The sequence below is a fragment of the Anomaloglossus baeobatrachus genome, chromosome 1 (assembly GCF_048569485.1).
Source record: "Anomaloglossus baeobatrachus isolate aAnoBae1 chromosome 1, aAnoBae1.hap1, whole genome shotgun sequence".
Taxonomy (NCBI): domain Eukaryota; kingdom Metazoa; phylum Chordata; class Amphibia; order Anura; family Aromobatidae; genus Anomaloglossus; species Anomaloglossus baeobatrachus.
Genome location: NC_134353.1, coordinates 532,031,389 through 532,053,088, shown reverse-complemented (window position 1 = coordinate 532,053,088; position 21,700 = coordinate 532,031,389). Strand labels below are relative to the sequence as shown.

General features: G+C 46.6%; 1 protein-coding gene across 3 annotated transcripts in view; it reads left to right on the top strand.

The window, feature by feature from the left end:
- ADAMTSL1 (ADAMTS like 1) overlaps positions 1-21,700 on the top strand; it is a 483,577-nt gene that overhangs the window by 242,838 nt on the left and 219,039 nt on the right. For all 3 annotated transcript variants that reach the window (XM_075316452.1, XM_075316459.1, XM_075316466.1), the window contains exons 10-12: positions 14,455-14,505; positions 20,519-20,723; positions 20,894-21,041. In XM_075316452.1, the coding sequence (XP_075172567.1) occupies positions 14,455-14,505; positions 20,519-20,723; positions 20,894-21,041 (404 nt within the window). The remainder of the gene's footprint in view (positions 1-14,454; positions 14,506-20,518; positions 20,724-20,893; positions 21,042-21,700) is intronic.

Here is a 21,700-nt window from a genome sequence, read left to right as displayed (position 1 = left end):
CTAAACTCGGGGAAAAGAAAACCATGAACATTTGGTCATTTGTTACTCCACAAGCTGGCTTGTTTGCTCTGTGTATCAGATTTCCACAGGTTATTAGAAAAACACTAAAGCAGAGAATATCCCATGCAGAGATGGACGCTGTTTTGGCACTCGGGGGATTGATGCCTTTTCTTCTCTCTAAAGTGACTGTTAGCTTTCCTTTATTTTGATATTTTTGCAGACTATTACCTCTTAGCGCATGTAGAATCAGACGGCAAAGAATCCCCACCCAGCTCCACTTTCCTCACCTCCAGACGAGCCTGGCTGTCACCGTAATGAATGGCTCTCCTCCGAGGTTGAATGAGGCTAACCTTTCACTTTTTCACTCTCGTGAAATTTGTACACAGTTATATTTGGAGAAGCCATTAACTCTTTCACTTAAAGAGAACAATCAGCACATGTAGCCTGCAGCATCTCATCAGATCTCTCTTCTTTTTTTTGGGCTATAACATGGGCTGAGACCTATTATTGCAAATTGCTGCGTGTCTGTTGGTCGTTTTCTTCACATTGTATATGATTGCCGATCACAGAAACAATTATATGTTGATGAGAAGCTTTCTGCTACTGCCATTATATCCCAAACTGATACAGATTTGATTACTGGACAGGGCACACGGCAAAAAAAAAATGATTGAGCAAATTTCTCCAGTAATTCAGTTAAATATAGCGTACAAGGCATAGGCTGGTTTTCATAAACTGATCAGTCGTACAAAAACTCAATAAGGTGGTAAATGGAATATTTTTGGCAGTGTATGTTTGCGCCCAAAGAAAGCTTACCTTAATGTAGAAAGAGTTCCGGCCTGGAAAAACAAGCAGAAACAAAAGAGCATTAGGTATAATGGCAGAGCAAGGCCAAAAATGTTAATACCATGATCTTGAGAAGCCACATACAGGGTGTTTTACTCTTGCCATTGAGTGTGTATGTGGACTGGATCCAAGCAATTCCTGCAGGGAGTTGTGGCGGCACATGGACTTTATTAAAATTGTCAGATTAAACCTTACTGAAAACCAAGTTCTAAAAGTAAAAGAATGGAAAAAGATATCAGACGTATCCCAGGAGGGTAGGATTAGTGATATTCTATTTAAGGTCAGTTTATTAGCTATTGAAAAGTCAGAGGTGCATATATAGCATAACGTATTGGGTTAAACAAGTTAAAGTAGCAGTGTACCTTATACTGAATTACCCTTTACAATGTAAAAATAGGTATAATTGTTAGACTATTTGATATCTTATATATTTTATGCAGGTAAAATATATCTTTGTACTATGTTAGCCATCTTTTCAGTTAGCCATTAAAAGGTATCAACCACTGAGGACTCTCAGTTCTTTTAAACAATTTTTTTATGTGTTTTATATATTTTTATATTTGTCATTTTTTTGTCTTATTTTATTCCCAGTGTGCCCTTCAGTATTCCACTTTTTGTTTTTCTTAAATCCGCCATACAGTCCCAAAGATATGTCTTTATACTTAGAGTACCGTCACACTTTAGGGACGCACCAGCGATCCCACCAGCGATCTGACCTGGCCAGGATCGCTGTTGCGTCGCTACATGGTCGCTGGTGAGCTGTCAAACAGGCAGATCTCACCAGCGACCAGTGACCAGCCCCCAGCGACACGTGAAAGCGATGCTGCGCTTGCAGGGTGCTGGCGTCTGGAAGCTGCGGACACTGGTAACTAAGGTAAACATCGGGTATGGTTACCCCGATATTTACCTTGGTTACCAGCGCACACCGCTTAGTGCTGGCTTCCTGTACTCGTAGCCACAGCACACAACGGGTTAATAAGCAAACCTTTGGTTATTTACCCAATGTGTAATCCGGCTATGTGTGCAGGGAGCAGGGAGCCGGCCCTGGCAGCGTGAGAGCGGCGGACGCTAGTAAGTAAGGTAAATATCAGGTAACCACCTTGGTTACCCGATGTTTACCTTGGTTACAGCTTACCGCAGGCTGTCAAACGCCGCCTCCTGCTCCCTGCACATTCAGGATTGTTGCTCTCTCGCTGTCACACACAGCGATGTGTGCTTATCAGCGGGAGAGCAACAATAAAAAAACGAACCAGGGCTGTGTGTAACGAGCAGCGATCTCACAGCAGGGGGGGCCAGATCGCTGCTCAGTGTCACACACAGCGAGATTGCTAATGAGGTCACTGCTGCGTCACAAAAACCGTGACTCAGCAGCGATCTCGCTAGCGATCTCGCTATGTGAGAAGTACCCCTTAGAGTTAATTTTTATGGTATTTACAAGGGGGCCTAGCTCACTGGTTTATCTTTAGGCTGCTCTGTATTACTACATGTAAATCATGCCCCTTTGTAAAAATGATAAAAATAGCTTTAAAGGGGGGGTTGTTCACTACTTGAACAACCCGTTCTCATTCCCCATGTTCGCCCCCATAAAAATAACAAAGCCTATACTCACTTCCAGTGTTTGCGCGGTTCTAGCGATGTCAGAACTCGCGTTACTGGAGTTCACGTGACATTGTTACTACACACGAGCCCTGTGACCAACTGGAACCCGCTTCCAATTCCCCGCCTTTGTACGGTTAAAGGGGTATTCCCATTGCCAAGTTCCTATCCCAGTCTGTAGTAGATGTAATAATAATAATATTTGCAAATACCTCCAATTAGAAATACAGTATAGTTCTCCTGACATAGCCATGTCTCTTACCTCATGTGCAGGGCATTGCAGTTTAGGTATCCATGGTTATGGCCACTGTCACGAACCACCGGGGGGGGTCACTCAGAAATCCCCCGCGCTGGCTACCAGTACGTCACAATCGGGGGGTAACAAGTGGGGGTCACCCCTCCTTTATACCTCCCGACCGACAGACAGAGCACGTGACGCGCTCTCTAGCGCCCCTCTTATAGTCAGGCCAATTATGGAATTGCCCGACAATAAGCAAGGAGGCCGCTATACTACTTATGCCGATTATTGAAGGGTCCCCGGTGAGAGTAGGGTATATATTCCCCCGACCTCCGCGGGCGGAATATATAAAACCTCCCCGAATCTCACTGGCCTCCCCACAATAATCCTTGGCACAACTCGCCGCCACCAACCGCTTCACGGTAACTATTAGCCGAACACACAGACGTGGGATTCAAGATCGAGATAACAGAACAGCCCAAGATTAATTATATAATTTAATCAGCCTAAAGCACACTAGAAACTACAATATATACAATAGGGAATCTACAGAATATACATATGTCAGAGTACAGTTACAGATAAAGCATGGTTTACAAACAGGCATACACAGTTCCAGCAGTTACCTTGTGCGTCTGGCCACAGGGGGGCGCTGTAGACCAGGTTTCTAGGATCCTTCCCACAGATGTTTCCTACACGTGACCCCCAGCGAAAGAACACTGGAAAATGGCCGAAGTAGGGTTATCAACCTGGGCAAATCCAGGTCCCCTCCTACCTTAGTGACCTCAGAGGGAGCACTGCTCCACCCCTGGCTGGAGTTATGGACAATATCCACAACATGGAATATGGGCCATAACTTTGCCTGGGAGCGTCGTAGGCGGACGCCAACGCTCTCATTGTGACAGTTATGAATTTAGCTACAGAACGAGAGGACTCATGACTTGTCTACTAGTTCCCCATTGGCTGATATCACGCCTGGGGTACTTCCCAATGTCCTACTCCCATAAAAAAGGTGTGCCAGCATCGTCCGCATGCAGAGACACCATTTTTATGGTTGCCATATTTATCGGAAATATGGCTTGCGAGATATGAACCATATTTTACTGGAGTCGGTCTGTCTGGATACTTCCAAGCTTGCTAATTAGATAGCAGCCCCTACCACAGGGTCACGGCAGGGAGTCATCCTGTGTCCATTGTTCCCACATCATCTAATCTCCATATCACAGGAGATGGCTGTTGGAGGTGTAAGTGGAACACAGACCAGTTCCTTTGACACCTATCTGCTAAACAAACCGTTTATCCCTGTGGTAAATTTTCTGATTGAAGGAGTTGTGTGAAGGAAAGGGGGGGTGACACCAGGAGAGGGCTTCCTGACATAACTTGAATATCATGATTTATCGTCATATCTCCGGATTTACCTCACACCTCCCCCCTTTTGAGGGCGCTAGGGGGCAGCACACTCCGGTATTCCCCCGTGCGCCCGTCCGCGACCTCTCCTTGTCGGGACAGCCCGTCTGCGTTACCGTGGTCACGGCCCCTTTTGTGTCGAATGGTGAAGTTGTATTGCTGGAGCGCCAGGCTCCATCGCAACAACCTGCCATTCGTCCCGGAGACAGTGTGTAACCAGCTGAGGGGATTGTGGTCCGTCTCCACGATGAAGTGGCGCCCGTATAGATAGGGTTGCAGACGCTGCAGGGCCCACACTATGGCCAGGCACTCCTTTTCCATCGTGGAATAGGCCACTTCCCTTGGTAACAGCTTCCTGCTCAGGTACAAGACTGGGTGCTCTTGGCTCGCAGAGTCCACCTGGCTGAGCACCGCACCGAGGCCGAAGTCACTGGCGTCGGTCTGTACTACAAACGGCCGCGTGAAGTCGGCTGCCTGTAGCACGGGCGGGCTGGACAGGGCGTCCTTTAGGGCCCGGAAGGCTGTCTCGCAGTCCATTGTCCAATCGACTGCAGAGGGCAGCTTCTTCTTGGTGAGGTCCGTCAAGGGCTTTGCCAGGCTACTATAGCATGGAACAAACCTCCTATAGTACCCAGCGGTCCCCAAGAAGGACATCACCTGCTTCTTGGTCCTGGGGGTGGGCCAGGACGCGATGGCCTCCACTTTCTCAGGCTCGGGCTTCAGTGTTCTCCCGCCTACCCGGTGACCGAGGTACTGGACCTCGCTCATGGCCAGCTGACACTTTCCCGGCTTGATGGTCAAACCTGCCTGGTGGATCCGCCTGAGCACCTGTGCTAGATGCTCTAGGTGGTCCTCCCAGGTGGGACTGAAGACGGCAATGTCATCCAGGTACGCGGCCGCGTACCCTTCAAGTCCCTTGAGCAGGGTGTTGACCATCCGCTGGAAAGTGGCAGAGGCATTCCTCATCCCGAATGGCATCACCGTGGACTCGTACAGTCCAAATGGGGTAATAAAGGCAGAGCGTTCCCTGGCTTTGCGAGTCAGGGGGATCTGCCAATATCCCCGGCTCAGGTCCATGATGGTCAGGTACTGAGCCCCGGCCAACTGATCGAGCAGGTCATCGATGCGTGGCATTGGGTACGCATCGGCGACCGTGACAGCATTGAGCCCCCTGTAGTCCACGCAGAACCGAGTGGTTCGGTCCTTCTTAGGGACGAGGACTACAGGCGAGGCCCAAGCGCTGTTGGATGCCTGGATCACCCCCAGCTTCAGCATCTCGTCAATCTCCTGGCGCATGTGTTGCTGCACCTCCAGGGAGACCCGATATGCTGAACGCCGGATCGGGGGATGATCCCCAGTGTCCACGTGATGGACAGCCAAGTCAGTCCTTCCGGGCTGGTTGGTAAACAACCCCCGGAAGGGGTGTAGGGTGGCCCACAGCTGGGACCGTTGGTCCTCCAAGAGCTGGTGGCCAACCTCCACATCCTCAATGGATCCGCCTGCCCTAACCTGGGCTAGCATATCCAAGAGGGTTTCCGCTTCTCCCTCCTCGGGCAGGTTGCACACGGGGAGTGCACATGCCTCCCGCTCATGATGTGCCTTCATCATGTTCACATGGAAGGGCTTCCGCCTTCCACGAGCAGGGTCCAGGGTGACCAGGTACGTTACAGGGTTGAGCTGCTGGTACACGAGGTATGGGCCTTCCCAGGCTGCCTGAAGCTTGTCCTGTGGTACGGGGACCAGTACCCACACCTTTTGACCCACTTGGTAGGTCCTCTCACAAGCGTTCTGGTCGTACCAATGCTTCTGATCGGCCTGGGCTTGAGCCATATTGTCGTGTACCAGTTGCGTCAAGGCCTGCATTTTGTCCCGGAAGCGCATGACATACTCGATAACCGACACTCCAGGGGTGGCCAAATCCCCTTCCCAAGCCTCTTTCACCAGAGCCAGGGGGCCCCGCACACGTCGCCCGTACAGGAGCTCAAACGGTGAGAATCCCGTTGAGGCCTGTGGAACCTCCCGGTAAGCAAATAACAGGTGTGGGAGATACCGCTCCCAGTCACGCCCGTGGGAGTCGACCAACATCTTAAGCATCTGCTTTAAGGTGCCATTGAACCGCTCGCACAGGCCATTAGTCTGTGGATGGTATGGGCTGGCCACCAGATGTCGCACCTGGACTTGCTTACAGAGGGCCTCCATCAGCTGGGACATGAATTGGGTCCCCCGGTCAGTGAGCATTTCCTGGGGAAAACCAACTCGGGAGAAAATCTCCAGCAATGCGGTGGCCACCTTGTCAGCCCGAATGGACGACAAGGCCACTGCTTCTGGGTACCGGGTGGCATAGTCCACTACCGTCAGTATGAAGCGTTTCCCGGAGCTACTGGGGATGGCCAGCGGGCCGACCAGATCCACAGCCACCCTCCTGAAAGGCTCATCGATGATGGGCAGAGATACCAGTGGGGCTTTGGGGAGTGGCCCCGCCTTCCCAACTCTCTGACAGGTTTCACACGAACGGCAGTAGGCAGCCACATCGGCCCCCATTTTTGGCCAGTAGAAATGCTGGTTTAACCTGGCCTTGGTCTTAGCGATCCCTAGGTGTCCGGCCATCGGAATCTCATGTGCGATCCGCAACAACTCTGTCCGGAACGGATAGGGTACCACCAACTGTCGGTCCCTGGGCCACGCCTCCGGTGAACCCTGCTGGACCGTGACCCAGTACAGCCGTCCTTGGTCCCAGACCACTCGCTCCGGGTCCGAGTCCGAGGGAGGCTGTGCCGCCTGCTCCTTAAGAGCTTTCAGGCTGTCGTCAGCTTCTAACGCTGCCTGAAACCCCTGACTAGATGTGGCCAGAATCGACGAGACTGTCACATCTTCAGTCAGTACCCCGGGACCTGTGTCCTGGCCTCCACCTGACTCGGCTGCCACTTGGTCAGAAGGGGAAGAGCTATCGGACCTCCGGGAGGCCCCTTGGCTTCCAGCACTCCCACTGCGGGTGACAGCGGCCACAGCCGCTGCGACCGTGGGTCGTGCCTGCTCCTCCTCCGTTCCTGACCAAGTCGCCGGTTCAGGCAGACCTACCTGGCTTCCTGACACCCCGGTTGTGGGGGAACCATGTACCGAGATCTTACCTGGGAGCACTTCCGCTCCTGGACCGGCCCCAATCTCACCTGCCTGTTCCCCTCCTGCAGCAACAGAACCCCGCTGTGAAATCTCTGGGGACCCCACATTTGCTGTGGTAGCCCCCACCCCACACACTGGTCCTCCCCCTGCAGCACCCTGCTCTCTGCTTATCCCTGCAGAGGGCAACAGATCCCAGCTCGCTGGCTGATCACTTGTAGAGGCATGGTCACACCTTCCTCCAAGCCCCTCCCCTGTCACAGCTGCAGCTGAGTGTGTGTCTATGGTGTCTATGCAAGCAGAAATATCAGAGTTCACTCCCCCCTCTCTCACATCATTCATAGATAACACATTAACATTGTCCGGAGGCACGTCAGTACTGGCTGAAGGTTCAGCCCTTGGAGGGGGCCCAAACTGGGAGGTTATCTGCCCCAAATCTGTCCCAAGTAGCACGTTTGCGGGGATCCGATCAGTTACCCCCACCTCTCTCACCCCTCGCCCTGCGCCCCAGTCCACATAAATGCCAGCAACAGGCAGCGCCGGGTCAATGCCTCCAATCCCGGAGACAGCGAGGGTTTTTCCAGGTATCAAGTCTTGGGGGGACACCATCTCAGGCCGCACCAGAGTCACCTCCGAGGCGCTGTCTCGCAGTCCTATGGTCACAGACCGGCCGACGGTGACAGGTTGGAAGCTGTCCAGGGACCTACCACCACCCCCACCCACACAATACACCTTGGGCGGCCCTTGGGACGGGGATGGAGCCGGGGCCTTGGGACGCTGAGGGCACATGGCCTTGAAGTGTCCAGGTAGGTTGCACTGGTGGCACCGTCTTGGCTCTGCCACGGGCCTGGAGAGGGGAGTTGAGGGGGACACCCCCTGCAGTCTAGGGGCAGGTGGGGCAGTCGCAGAATTCATCTTACCCCCTCTCCAGGTGCTGCTGGTGGCTGCTCTCCTGGCCTCAGGAGCCCGATTGTTGGTGTAGTCATCGGCCAGGGCAGCTGTAGCCGTGGACCCCTTTGGCTTCTGGTCTCGGATGAACTGGCGGAGATCCTCAGGGCAGTTCCACAAGAGTTGCTCCGTGATGACCAAGTCTAGGATCTCTGGTCCGGTGGTAAGCTGCAGGCCTTGGGTCCAGTGGTCGGCAGCTCGGGCAAGTGCCCGCCGGTGGTCAGCCCAGGAGTCCTTTGGTCCCTTCTGCAGGGTCCGGAACTTCTTGCGGTAGGACTCCGGAGTGAGGTTGTACTGTTGGATCAGGACCCGCTTGATGGTGTCGTAGCCCTGATCTGCCTCAGTAGGCAAGTCCCCAAGGATTTCCAGGGCCTTACCCCTTAAACGGGGGGTCAGGTATTTGGCCCAATGGTCCTTGTCCAGATGGTGCTGCAGGCAAGTCCGTTCAAAAGCAGTCAAGAAAGAGTCCAAGTCTCCATCCTTCTCCAGCACTGGGAAGTCCTCAACACGGACCTTTGGAAGTTTGGTGTTTTGAAGGTCACATGTGGCTGATGAGGGCCGGAGCTGAGCTAGCTGCAGCTGGTAGTCACGCTCTGCCTGGCGCTCTCGCTCTTTACGCGCTGCCTGCCGCTCCGCAGCCTCAGCCTCACACGCTGCCCTGCGCTCCGCAGCTTCACGTTCTGCCCTGCGCTCTGCCATGAGTTCCTTGTAGCCCTCACGGTCTCCAGCCTGGAGTAGGGCCATAGCCATTTGAAGAAGGCTATCCGAGCCTCCCAGGCTCGGTGAAATGGCACGTGGTGATCTGCGGCCCGCTGCGGAGCCTGGTGATTCACTGTCCATTGCAGAGCGGAGGGCTGGCATCTGGCTCGTTGAGGACCCTTGGGTGAGCTGCTCCTCATCTTGTCCATAATTGCCAGGTTGTGCAATGTCCTCTGCAGAGCTGTTCTCTGGCGTCGGGCTCTTGGAGGGCTCGTGGACAACCTCCTCATCGTCTCTGGCCTGAGCATCGGCCATTCCTTTGGCTTTGCTCCTGGTGCCATCAGCCATTCTTGCAGACTTTTGGTCACTGACACAGAACTGACACCTGATGCACCCACACACCTTACAGTATCTGCACTCTGACACTCTAGTGTTGGTCTGGTTTGAAGACCCCAGCAGCCACAGCTGCTGCAGGCAGTCTTTAGTGTCTGGGAGTATGGGTCTCACACTCACACACACTATTATCTCGATCCCACCGCTATGCCACCAATATGTCACGAACCACCGGGGGGGGTCACTCAGAAATCCCCCGCGCTGGCTACCAGTACGTCACAATCAGGGGGTAACAAGTGGGGGTCACCCCTCCTTTATACCTCCCGACCGACAGACAGAGCACGTGACGCGCTCTCTAGCGCCCCTCTTATAGTCAGGCCAATTATGGAATTGCCCGACAATAAGCAAGTAGGCCGCTATACTACTTATGCCGATTATTGAAGGGTCCCCGGTGAGAGTAGGGTATATATTCCCCCGACCTCCGCGGGCGGAATATATAAAACCTCCCCGAATCTCACTGGCCTCCCCACAATAATCCTTGGCACAACTCGCCGCCACCAACCGCTTCACGGTAACTATTAGCCGAACACACAGACGTGGGATTCAAGATCGAGATAACAGAACAGCCCAAGATTAATTATATAATTTAATCAGCCTAAAGCACACTAGAAACTACAATATATACAATAGGGAATCTACAGAATATACATATGTCAGAGTACAGTTACAGATAAAGCATGGTTTACAAACAGGCATACACAGTTCCAGCAGTTACCTTGTGCGTCTGGCCACAGGGGGGCGCTGTAGACCAGGTTTCTAGGATCCTTCCCACAGATGTTTCCTACACGTGACCCCCAGCGAAAGAACACTGGAAAATGGCCGAAGTAGGGTTATCAACCTGGGCAATTCCAGGTCCCCTCCTACCTTAGTGACCTCAGAGGGAGCACTGCTCCACCCCTGGCTGGAGTTATGGACAATATCCACAACATGGAATATGGGCCATAACTTTGCCTGGGAGCGTCGTAGGCGGACGCCAACGCTCTCATTGTGACAGTTATGAATTTAGCTACAGAACGAGAGGACTCATGACTTGTCTACTAGTTCCCCATTGGCTGATATCACGCCTGGGGTACTTCCCAATGTCCTACTCCCATAAAAAAGGTGTGCCAGCATCGTCCGCATGCAGAGACACCATTTTTATGGTTGCCATATTTATCGGAAATATGGCTTGCGAGATATGAACCATATTTTACTGGAGTCGTTCTGTCTGGATACTTCCAAGCTTGCTAATTAGATAGCAGCCCCTACCACAGGGTCACGGCAGGGAGTCATCCTGTGTCCATTGTTCCCACATCATCTAATCTCCATATCACAGGAGATGGCTGTTGGAGGTGTAAGTGGAACACAGACCAGTTCCTTTGACACCTATCTGCTAAACAAACCGTTTATCCCTGTGGTAAATTTTCTGATTGAAGGAGTTGTGTGAAGGAAAGGGGGGGTGACACCAGGAGAGGGCTTCCTGACATAACTTGAATATCATGATTTATCGTCATATCTCCGGATTTACCTCACATCCACCAACAACTAACTCACTAGATGAGTGGACGTAACCATGAATACCTAAGCTGCAATGCCCTGCACATGAGGTAAGAGACATGGCTATATCAGGAAAACTATACTTCATTTCTAATTGGAGGTTTTTGCTAATATTATTATTATGCCTACTACAAATTGGGATATGATATTGGCGATGGGAATACCCCTTTAAGTAATTACCAGCAAGTGAGTAGTAGTCTCAGCACTCATTTCCTGTTAATTACTTAACTGTATGAAGGTGGGGAGAAGGATGCCAGTGCTGATTGGTTGCAGGGTTCGCGTGTCATTACAATGTCACATGAGCCCCGGGAAGGCGAGTTCCAACATCGCCGGAGGTGAGTAAAGGCTTTGTTAGTTTCATGGGGCGTACATGGGGAATGAGAAGGATTTGTCCAAGTAGTGGACAACACCTTTAATTACAAAAGCCCATATCTCTGAAATCGTATGGCGGATTTAAAAAAAAGAAAAGAAAAGTGGGGTAAGAGTGAATAATTTTGTCCAGGTGACAAATCCTCTTTAAATACTGCCAAAATGTTCTTTTGAACAGTAAGTAGAATAAAGTCACAAACGGTCACTAGACCTTAACAGCTATCGGCCTTTCACTAAGGTCAGTTTTTTATAGGTATTCAATTGACCTATACATACCGTATGTTTAAGGTTTGGAGAGAAAATTGAGCACCAAGAGGGAAAGTACAGGTGTATCCTAGAGCAACATTTCCAAAGATGAGCAACATGTAATAACTAGCTTTATAAACATGATTTCACGTTCCTTTGTTGGAAATGTTTATACTATTATGGCCCCAATTCATCATTGACTTTGTGCCTGTTTTTTGTATATTTTTTTTTGGATGTTTTGTACCTTATTTTCTTTGCACACAATTCATTATTTTATTTACCCCCTTTTTTAGTCTATTTTATATGTGCTCACCTGTCATTATTTGGTTTTCTTTTCCGCTTCGTGAGTGGAGTTAAGCAATTCCAAGTGTTTTCACCTGATTCATCAATTACAATTTTTTTAAAAAATAAAATTTGGTGCAAGTCTTCTCCAGTCCCAATTTGATCTGTTTTGCAAAACATGCCACTTTTGGCCCCCAATAAGTAATCAAACCAGCTCAAGACAGAAAAAATACCATTTTTGACTTGGCGCCAAATTCATGAATCACATCTGAAGAATGTGGCGCCAACACCGGCAACTAACACGAGACAAAAAATCTAAGTGACTTTAAAAAACACGCAAATGATCAATCGGAGGACTCTATGTATATTTGTATTCAGGAGGGTTGTCAACTAGACTTTTTATTTTTTCTGGACAGCTTATCAAAACATCACAGACTGACACATTGGAAAACCATAATAAATCATTCTGATTATAAGTGATACATGTCTACAGCCCATAATTCTGATATGAAGACATCAGCTGCATTCACTGTAAACTGTTTAATGATGATAATTACATTCAAAATAATCTGTAGAAGTTTCTTAAACTGCAGGAAAAATCACAGACACGTTAATGTTTTTTACGGATAGGGCAAAAAAGTGCACTATTTTCACGACTGTCCGGAACTTTCTGGATCGTTGGCAACTCAGGTGGGCACTCATTGATTAAGATGTGAGTTGCTGCCTGTTCAGGGTTTTATTTTGTTAGCATTCTATAATAATATATTGAATTAGTATTGTGAACATTTTTGGAACGGAAAGGGTTGACAAATCTGTGCACAAGTATAGGGATAACATAAAATCTTCTTGGACGAGTTTTCTTGGTTAGATGTTGCTAGAGGTATACAGAAGTACTTAACACTAGAACTACTGAGGTAGTCATTTTGACTACTTTGCACCATGTATTTCTATATAGGTGTCACGAGTCTAGTAGTTCTAGTGTTAAAGAGGTGGTTCACCCGTTTTCATTACTGGCCACATCGATATTATGTTGAGAAACAAGGTTTCTCTCAAATACCTTGTGTTGCCAATACTGCCTGTGAACAGCGCTATTTCGGTCTGCTTACCCCCTTTACATGACCCCCGGGCTCCATGACCTCTGATGTCTAGTGATGTTACATCAACTGAGGCGGGCCGCAGTCTTCCTTTGTGACTGGGCAGTGGGAGGCGTTTCATCGCTCGTTACAGTCCAGTGTCGCTCCTGCTTGCAGCACTCTGCAGTGAAGGAGAGAGCATGGAGATGCTGGACTGGGACACTGGGCTATGATGAGCAGTGAAACGCTGCCCACAGCCCAATTACTTAGGAAGACTGCGGCACGCCTCAGTTGACATGACATCACCGGACATCAGAGGTCATAGAGCCCAGGGGTCACGAGAAGGGGATGAGCAGACCGAAATAGTGCCGCTCACAGGCAGTATTGGCAACACAAGGTATTTGAGAGAAACCTTGTTTCTCAACATAATATTAATGAGGCCAATAATGAAAACGGATGAACCACCCCTTTAATGCCAGAATCGACTCCTTCGTCATATGAAGATACTCATATTGTAAAAGGAACATTCTAGGATTTTGTTTTCCTTTCTAATTTGTGAATTACAGAAGAGGTGAATAATTTCCATATCTGTATATATCATTATGCATACTGTATTTATCTAAATGATGAGATATCATCATTGCCACCATTAATCAATAACAACCAATGCAAACTACCGTATTTTCTTTTATGCCAGTTAAATAAGAGCATAAATGGGTAGTGATTCTGGTTTTCTACACACATTGGGTATATTTTATCCAGCATTTTTAACCCTAGTGAATCTAGTTACTGAAGTGCTGAACATAACAAGTGCTTATATGTGGTCTCAAGGTTGGCTGAATTCTGTCTCTCGACCACAGATTGTGTTTAGCATCTGCTCATTATCACACATTATTGGACTGTATAACATCTTCTGTTGTCAGTCACATTGACTCACTTCAGGTTAGAAATCAGTTTTTCAAATGCCAAAACTTTCCAACGGTTTCCTGGCTTGAAAACGGCCTTTTCCTATCTATAATGATAATGATGGAAGGTCCCTGGCGGTTTGTTGTCTCTTTTATTGTTTCAGATCAAACTAAGTGCATGTTTCAAGTGTTTCTCCTACAGCCTAAGAGAATATGTTTGTGCGGAAAGTGGAGTCGCATTGTGGGCTTTATCAGGGCCAGGTTGTATGTGATGACTAAATTCATGCTATCGTGAACTTTCTGACTAAGTCTCAGAGGTTGTTTCAGTTCACCCTGAAGTTGGCAGATTTCACAGGATGTTGCCAGCAGTTTTTCCTCTTAACCTGTCACCACTTTTGTTCAAGCAATTCACTTGATTAGGTTTATAATACAATAAGTGCTGTACTGTAGCCCTTTCTATCATGAAAGAAGACTTCCATGCTACGGTAGATTATGTTCATTGTGTTTGAGCTGGAATTTGGTGCAATTTGGTGTTATAGACTTTGTTTCTGTTTTACTAATGGGACATTATTTAGGCGCTATTCACACTAAGATCATGGCTTCTATATATTTACATTGACAGACTGTAGTGACCATGACGGTTCTGGCAAAAATTGACTTAAAAATACTGGAAATCCAACATTTAGGAGGTGAAAACAAATCATCATCTCCAGAAAAAAAGGACAAAAAAGTGATCAGCATGGTAAATGAATGTTCCTTTGCATTCACATTGATGAGAATTTATTTTTATTTCTTGCAGTGATGGCTACAAACAAATTATGCCATATGATCTCTATCATCCTCTTCCCAGGTAAGACTACTTTGATGTAGGACCCTTGTGGTCATAACTATGACTTTATAATGAGTTGTTTAGATGGGTATTAAATTAATTAGAACAAAAACCACTTTTTAAAAGGGAACTTTTCAACTGATTTGTCCTCTATAAACTGCGGCCACCACCAGTAAGCTCTTATATACAGCATTCTAGAATGCTGTATACAAGAGCCCAGGCCGATCTGTATGATATAAAAAAGCCCTTTTACTATACTTACCCGCGGAGCTGTCCGGTCCAATAGGCATCACTAGTCTCAGTCCGGCGCCTCCTCACTTCTTGCAATTGCAATCCTCCTTGCTTCATGTGGATAACGCATCCTACATCATCCACACATAGTCCGCCATTGCACTCCTGCGCACACGCACTTCTCTCCGCTTTGTTACAGGCAGAGCAAAGAACTGTAATGCACAGGAGCACGGAAAGGTCAAAGACTGCCCGCGCATGCGCACTATAATACTTTGATGTGCCCTCAGCAAGACAGAGAGAAGTGCGCATGCACAGGAGCACAATGGGGGACTCTGGGTGGCTGATGTAGGATGCGTCATTCACACAGAACTAGGAAGGAGGACGGCGATGGAATCAAGAGAGGAAGCGCCGGGCTGAGATCAGCACCCATTGGATCCAACCGCAGGGGAGTATAATAAAAGGTGTTTTTTACATTATACACATCAGCCTTAGCACTTATATACCATATTCTAGAATGCTGTATATAAGAGCTTCCTGGTGGTGGCTGCAGCTTATAGGGGACAAATCTGGTGACAGGTTCTCTTTAACCAATAATGATGAAGATTTTATATTAATACCAGTTTTGGTCCTCAGCAACCTAGTGAAAAAATGCATCATAGTCTCTGATGTTCATAGAAGAGTAAATCTCTTTTCCTACACATTACATCAAACTCACCTGGAAAGTTTTTTTATTGTCATTCCTTTCCTGTGATTCAAAAGTGTATTTATTTTCTTGCTATTGTTATCATGATTTTGGAAAGATACCCACACCACTTACCACTAACCTAAGATGGGCACACATTCTCTGCAGTGTATGCATTTATACATACACTCTTGACAATACATGTGTATCCTCAAAGGGAATCTGTCACCCTTTTGAGGTTTTTTTAGTTATTAATATAGGCATACAGGTGGCACAGAGGTGAGATTAGCCATACTTGTATGCCTCCTGGATGAGGGGTTGTTTTGGCAAAATCCTCTGTTATATTTTCTGGGCTATGGGGCATGTGCTAACCGGAAGATAAGCCAGCCTCTGGTCTTCATTACCCCCAATTTCTCCCCCTCTTCTTTTTAGTATGCGCATGTGATGTCAGAAGCGCTTCCGAAAATCCCACGCTTGTATATTTTGCATGTGGTCTCTCTCCCTGCACTTTTATGCCCTTTCGTGGGCACAGTCTTCAATTTTGGTTGTGCAGGTGCCGAGGAGTCACTGCTACTTCTCAGTGACTCCGTGGTGCATGCGCACATCAAAATTGAAGGGAGAGATGGCATGCTGAATGTGCATTAAGTAATTATTACAAGTACTACCCAAGTAAATGACCATCTATGATGGGAAAACAATCAAAATTAACTGAGAAAGAACTGTAGAAAACTGGATAGTAGAATTTAACAGAATTTATGTATGATTTATATCTATATTTTCCCAACATATTTCCCCATTGGGGCTCACAATCTAAATTCCCTATCTGTATGTTTTTGGAGTATGGGAGGAAATCGGAGAACCCGGAGGAAACCCACACAAACACGGGGAGAACATACAAACTCCTTGCAGATGTTGTCCTTGGTAGGGTAAAGCTACTGTGCTAATTAACCACTAAGTAACTGTGCTGCCCATGTGTGCACGAGCTATCCACACTGACCATACTATATATTTTAATATTATCCTTTGCAATTGTAATAGTAATTGCACTGATTAAATTAAATTCTATAATACAGTATTCACACAAATATATGCTAATTGACTCTGCGTTCTGTGATTAACCTCATCTAAAACTAGTTCAGTTCATATAATCACCTTTTAAAAGGCAAACTATTTTTATGTGAGCTTAACCCTTATTCTGCTGGTCACATGAGTTAGTATATCACAAAGGAGTTAAATAGAAGTCGTTTCTTAGTAGAAGCGGGGAGTCGTTTTGAAAGTAACATGATTCCCACATTGCTTCTGCTTCTGAAATCATTTTTTTAATGACCTCAGCTTCCAGCTTGGCTACTCACGAGTGTGAAAATATTAGTTTTAGGTCTCATTTTACAGGTCTAAAGTCAGGGCTGCCTTAATGATCGAAAGTGAGCCCCCGACCATCTCCCTTGGAAACCGGATGCTTACTATTGTTCCTTGTATAATAGCCTATATAGAAAATCCACAGTAGCAGTGATTTTGAGCTCACGTGTCACTTTACTTTTTCCCCTTTCTAGCACATAATATAGGCTGAGGGCACAGAGATCTGCTGCAATACGTTTTGCATCTAGTGGGAAGATTAGTTACACTAACTTTGATGTGGTGCCCTACACTAGAAGCTTTTTTCACGACCTAAACAAATGCAGTTCCACGATATTAAAGTGCGTCGATGAAATAAGCAGATGGACGTTTGTAGCACTCTTTATATCGCTTTTCCATATTCTATAACTCTTGAACTTGTCATGTATACTACTTTCTCTATGGGAAGTCCTGGCGGTATGACTAATATGTGAATGTGAACGCTTTAGACATAGAGTGCAAATCATAATATGTGTGAAAATTCATTACTAGCCTTTTATTCTTTATAATTTTTTATTGATTTTTCACATATAATAAAATAAAGATTTATGGATGCATTGAAGGATGTCATTATAACAAAAATCGTTTTCAAATTCTTAATTTTGTTAAATTGTTGCCATCTGAATTGCAGTCATTTTTTATTGAAGCTTTTAGAGGATAATTTGATTAATAGAAAGCAATGACATATTGGTGGAATGCACCATTACTTTCTGAATTGAAAGAGTCCTACTGTGAGAACCACTAACCAGTAACCGTCGTTTTTTATTTACTATTTATTTATAAATCAATCGTGCATTAAAAAAAAAACAAAAAACAAAAAAACATTTCCCTACTACTGAGAAATGGAGATGGCAGTTGGTGCTCATAAAGTTCTATAGAACAGGCAGTAGAATATCTGTCTCCATAAATCACGAGCTGATCTCTAAAGGCTGCTTTACACCTTACAATTACACATGCGATCTCTTATGCGATCGCACACGCCCCCATCGTATGTGCGGCATGTTCAATTTGTTGCCCATGTCGCACAAACGATTAAATCCTGTCACTCGTACTTACCTTCCATACGACCTCGATGTGGGCGGCGAACATCCACTTCCTGGAGTGGGAGGGTCGTTCGGCGGCACACGGCAGCCGGCCAATAGAAGCGGAGGGGCGGAGATGAGCGGGACGTAAACATCCCGCCCACCTCCTTCCTTCCGCATGGCCGGCGGGAGCCGCGGGACGCAGGTAAGCTGAGTTCATCATTCCCGGGGTGTCACACACTGCGATGTGTGCTACCTTGGGAACATTGAACAACCGGACGTTCAATTTTTAGTAATTGAACGATGTGTATGCGATCAACAGTTTTTCGTTCAATCGCAATCACACGTAGGTTTTACACACTACAATATCACTAACGATGCCGGATGTGCGTCACTGCGGCACTCGACGTGACCCCGCCGACCATCGTTAGATATATTGTAGCGTGTAAAGACCGCTTAAGATCTAAGATTTTTTCTATGTACACAGAAGGCCTTTTTCTCTCAAATATTGTTCACAAATTTGTCTAAATCTGTGTTAGTGAGTGCTTCTCCATTGCCGACATAATCCATCCACCTCACAGGTGTGGCATATCAAGATGCTGAGTAGACAGCATGATTATTGCCATTTTACACTATCAGGTGGATCCGGAGGCAGTTAGAAAACCAGACAGTAACTGGTGTGCCCACCATTTTACTCACTCAGTGCAACACATCTCCTCGAATAGAGGTGATCAGGTTGTTGATTGTGGCCTGTGGAATCTTGGTCCACTCCTTTTCAATGGCTGTGAAAAGTTGCTCCCTCAAAACATGTTATGTCTGTGGCATTGTGCTGTGTGATAAAACTTCACATTTTAGAGTGACCTTTTATTGTGACCAGCCTTAAGCTAGTGTCACACTAAGCGACAGCGACAACGACGTCGCTGTTACGTCACCATTTTCGGTGACGTAACAGCGACCTTGTAAGTCGCTGTTATGATCGCTGCTTAGCTGTCAAACACAGTAGAAGCAGCGATCATAACGTCGCTGTGCTACATGTGCAGAGAGCAGGGAGCCGCGCTTAGCACTGGCTCCTTGCTCTCCTAGGTACAGTACACATCGGGTTAATTAACCCGATGTGTACTGCAGCTACATGTCACAGTGCAGAGAGCAAGGAGCCGCGCGCACTGCTTAGCGCTGGCTCCTTGCTCTCCTTGCTACAGTATACATCGGGTTAATTACCCGATGCATACTGCAGCCACATGTCACAGTGCAGGAGCCGGCACTGGCAGCAAGAGCGGAGGCTGGTAACCAGCGTAAACATCGGGTAACTAGGGAAAGGTCTTCCCTTGGTTACCCGATGTTTACGCTGGTTACAGCTTACCGCAGCTGCCAGTGCCGGCTCCTGATCGCTTCATTTCGTCGCTCTCTCGCTGTCACACACAGCGATGTGTGTGTCACAGCGGGAGAGTGACGACCAAAAAATGAAGCTGGACATTCAGCAACGACCGGCGACCTCACAGCAGGGGCCAGGTCGTTGCTGGATGTCACACACAGCGACAGCGACGGGACGTCGCTGCAACGTCACAGAAAATGGTGACGTAGCAGCAACGTCGTTGTCGTCGTCGTTATGTGTGACACCAGCTTAAGGCACACCTGTGCAATAGTCATGCTGTCTAATCAGCATCTTGATAAGGTGAATGCACTATTTCAGCAAAGGAGAAGTGATCACTAAGGCCAGAGTCACACGCCACATCACCCGGCACAGCCTGATGCTCTGCCTACACGAGCATCTCAGCTTCATAGAAATACATGCAGCTGACCCGCTCCTGTCAGTAAAGTGTGCGGCTGTGTCAAGTGATGTGATGTGAGACGTGTGTGAGTCGCTCGCAAGTGTGACTGTGGCCTACCACAGATTTAGACAAATTTGTGAACAATGTTTGAAAGAAAAAGGCCATTTCATTATAAAAAAAGTTTTAGATCTTTGAGTTCAGCTCATGAAAAATTGGAGCAAATACAAAAGTGTTGTGTTTATATTTTTGTTCAGTGTATATTACAAAATTTCTTATTTTCATGCATGCTATTGATACGTAAAATTAATTAGTTAAACGCAAGGTTACTCTTTAACGCTGTACCTCCTTCAAGTGCCACAGCACTGTGGTGTTCTCTGCACTATGTATCTAAGCACATGAAACAGTGCTGGAGTTCCTCGAATGGTGGGTGGCTGGAGGCACTGCTAACAAGCTGGAATCAACATGTATAATCATGATTGAGTGTTCTTTCTGTCCAAATGCAGCAATATCTCTCAATATGTATTGATTGTGTATGACCACTCAAAGGCCCAGTGGCAACGCTGTGTAGTTTTGACGAGTATTTTCAGAAATCTGCATGTCCATTGTGAAGAGAGCAAAGTCTATGAGAATTCAGAAGTGCTGTGCCCACGTTGCTTATTTTTCCCTTGCATATTTGGTGCAGAAAAAAAGAAATCTTCACCAAATACGCAAGGCAAAAATACTCAACGTGGCACAGGACTTCTGAATTCATAAAAAGTATTTAATCCAACGAATGAGAATTTTGCTTGTGCGTTGAGTGATAGAGTTCTTATTTACATTCCCCAATCATCGAGCATGAACACTCACTGACGATAATTGCCAAGTGTAAGTGCACCCTCAGGGATTAAACTTCTAACCTACGTACTGAAACAGATAGACCTTTTATGTTTCTTCCTTAGATGGGAAAGCACACCCTGGACTGCTTGCTCCTCATCTTGTGGTGGAGGGATTCAAAGCCGAACAGTCTCCTGTGTGGAAGAAGACATGCAGGGGCAAATTAGTCCTGTGGAAGAATGGAAATGTATGTACACGCCAAAGATGCCAATAGTCCAACCATGCAATATTTTTGATTGTCCAAAATGGTTCGCGCAAGAATGGTCTCCGGTGAGTGTCACATACTAAATACTTGCTTTTCAGCACTTTTTCATTTCATACTAGTGAGAGATAAAAATGAATATTGATTATAGATCTGTGTGACAATGAAAAACTAAAATAAGGATGACAAGCCACACGACTGAATAAATGGGAACATTTGCTTATACATTGTTTTCTAGTGCACCGTTACCTGTGGTCATGGACTGAGGTATCGAGTAGTTCTCTGCATTGATCACAGAGGCATACATACAGGGGGCTGCAGTCCTAAAACAAAACCTCACATCAAGGAGGAATGTACTGTGCCTATACCTTGCTTTAAGATCAAAGGTAAGTTACCCCATGCACTATACATTTTAATAGAGACTTTTTTATTTAACATGGAAGCCAAGCTCCTTAACAAACATTTCTTTAATCACTAGAAACCATATCACTGTTTTCCTATGCTAATTCAACCCTAAGCTTTTTAGATCTCATGGTAGTTCAACCCTAAATTTTCAAGATTTTTAGGAAAACCTAAACTGTATAACTCCATATGTAGGTAGCTTATGATCAAAGTAGCAGGGGCTACCTATGATTAACAGGAACCCTCCAGACCTTACAGTTTTTCTAATTGGGGTTTTTGATTGGATAGAGATTGTTTGTAAAGCACAGGTCTTTTTTCATTTATTGCTTTTAGTATGATGTGGAAACTTGGATATTTGTCTACAGCTTAATTTGAAGGGATCCTCTAACCTACAGAAAATTGAAATCTATAGGATTCTTGATAACCGATACCCTGCCGATTGAGGCCTACTAGTTAGAAAGTTACCACTAATTTAATTTAAGTCCCTAAACAGGCTTGACTAATTAGAATGTGGTTAAGCATAGCATGCAGGTATGTCTCCCATGGAGCTAGACAAGGTTCAAACACATTTTCCATAGCTCAAATAACAATTTATATATTTGTCTGTGTTTATGTATTAGGGAATTATGTGTGAACACTGGGA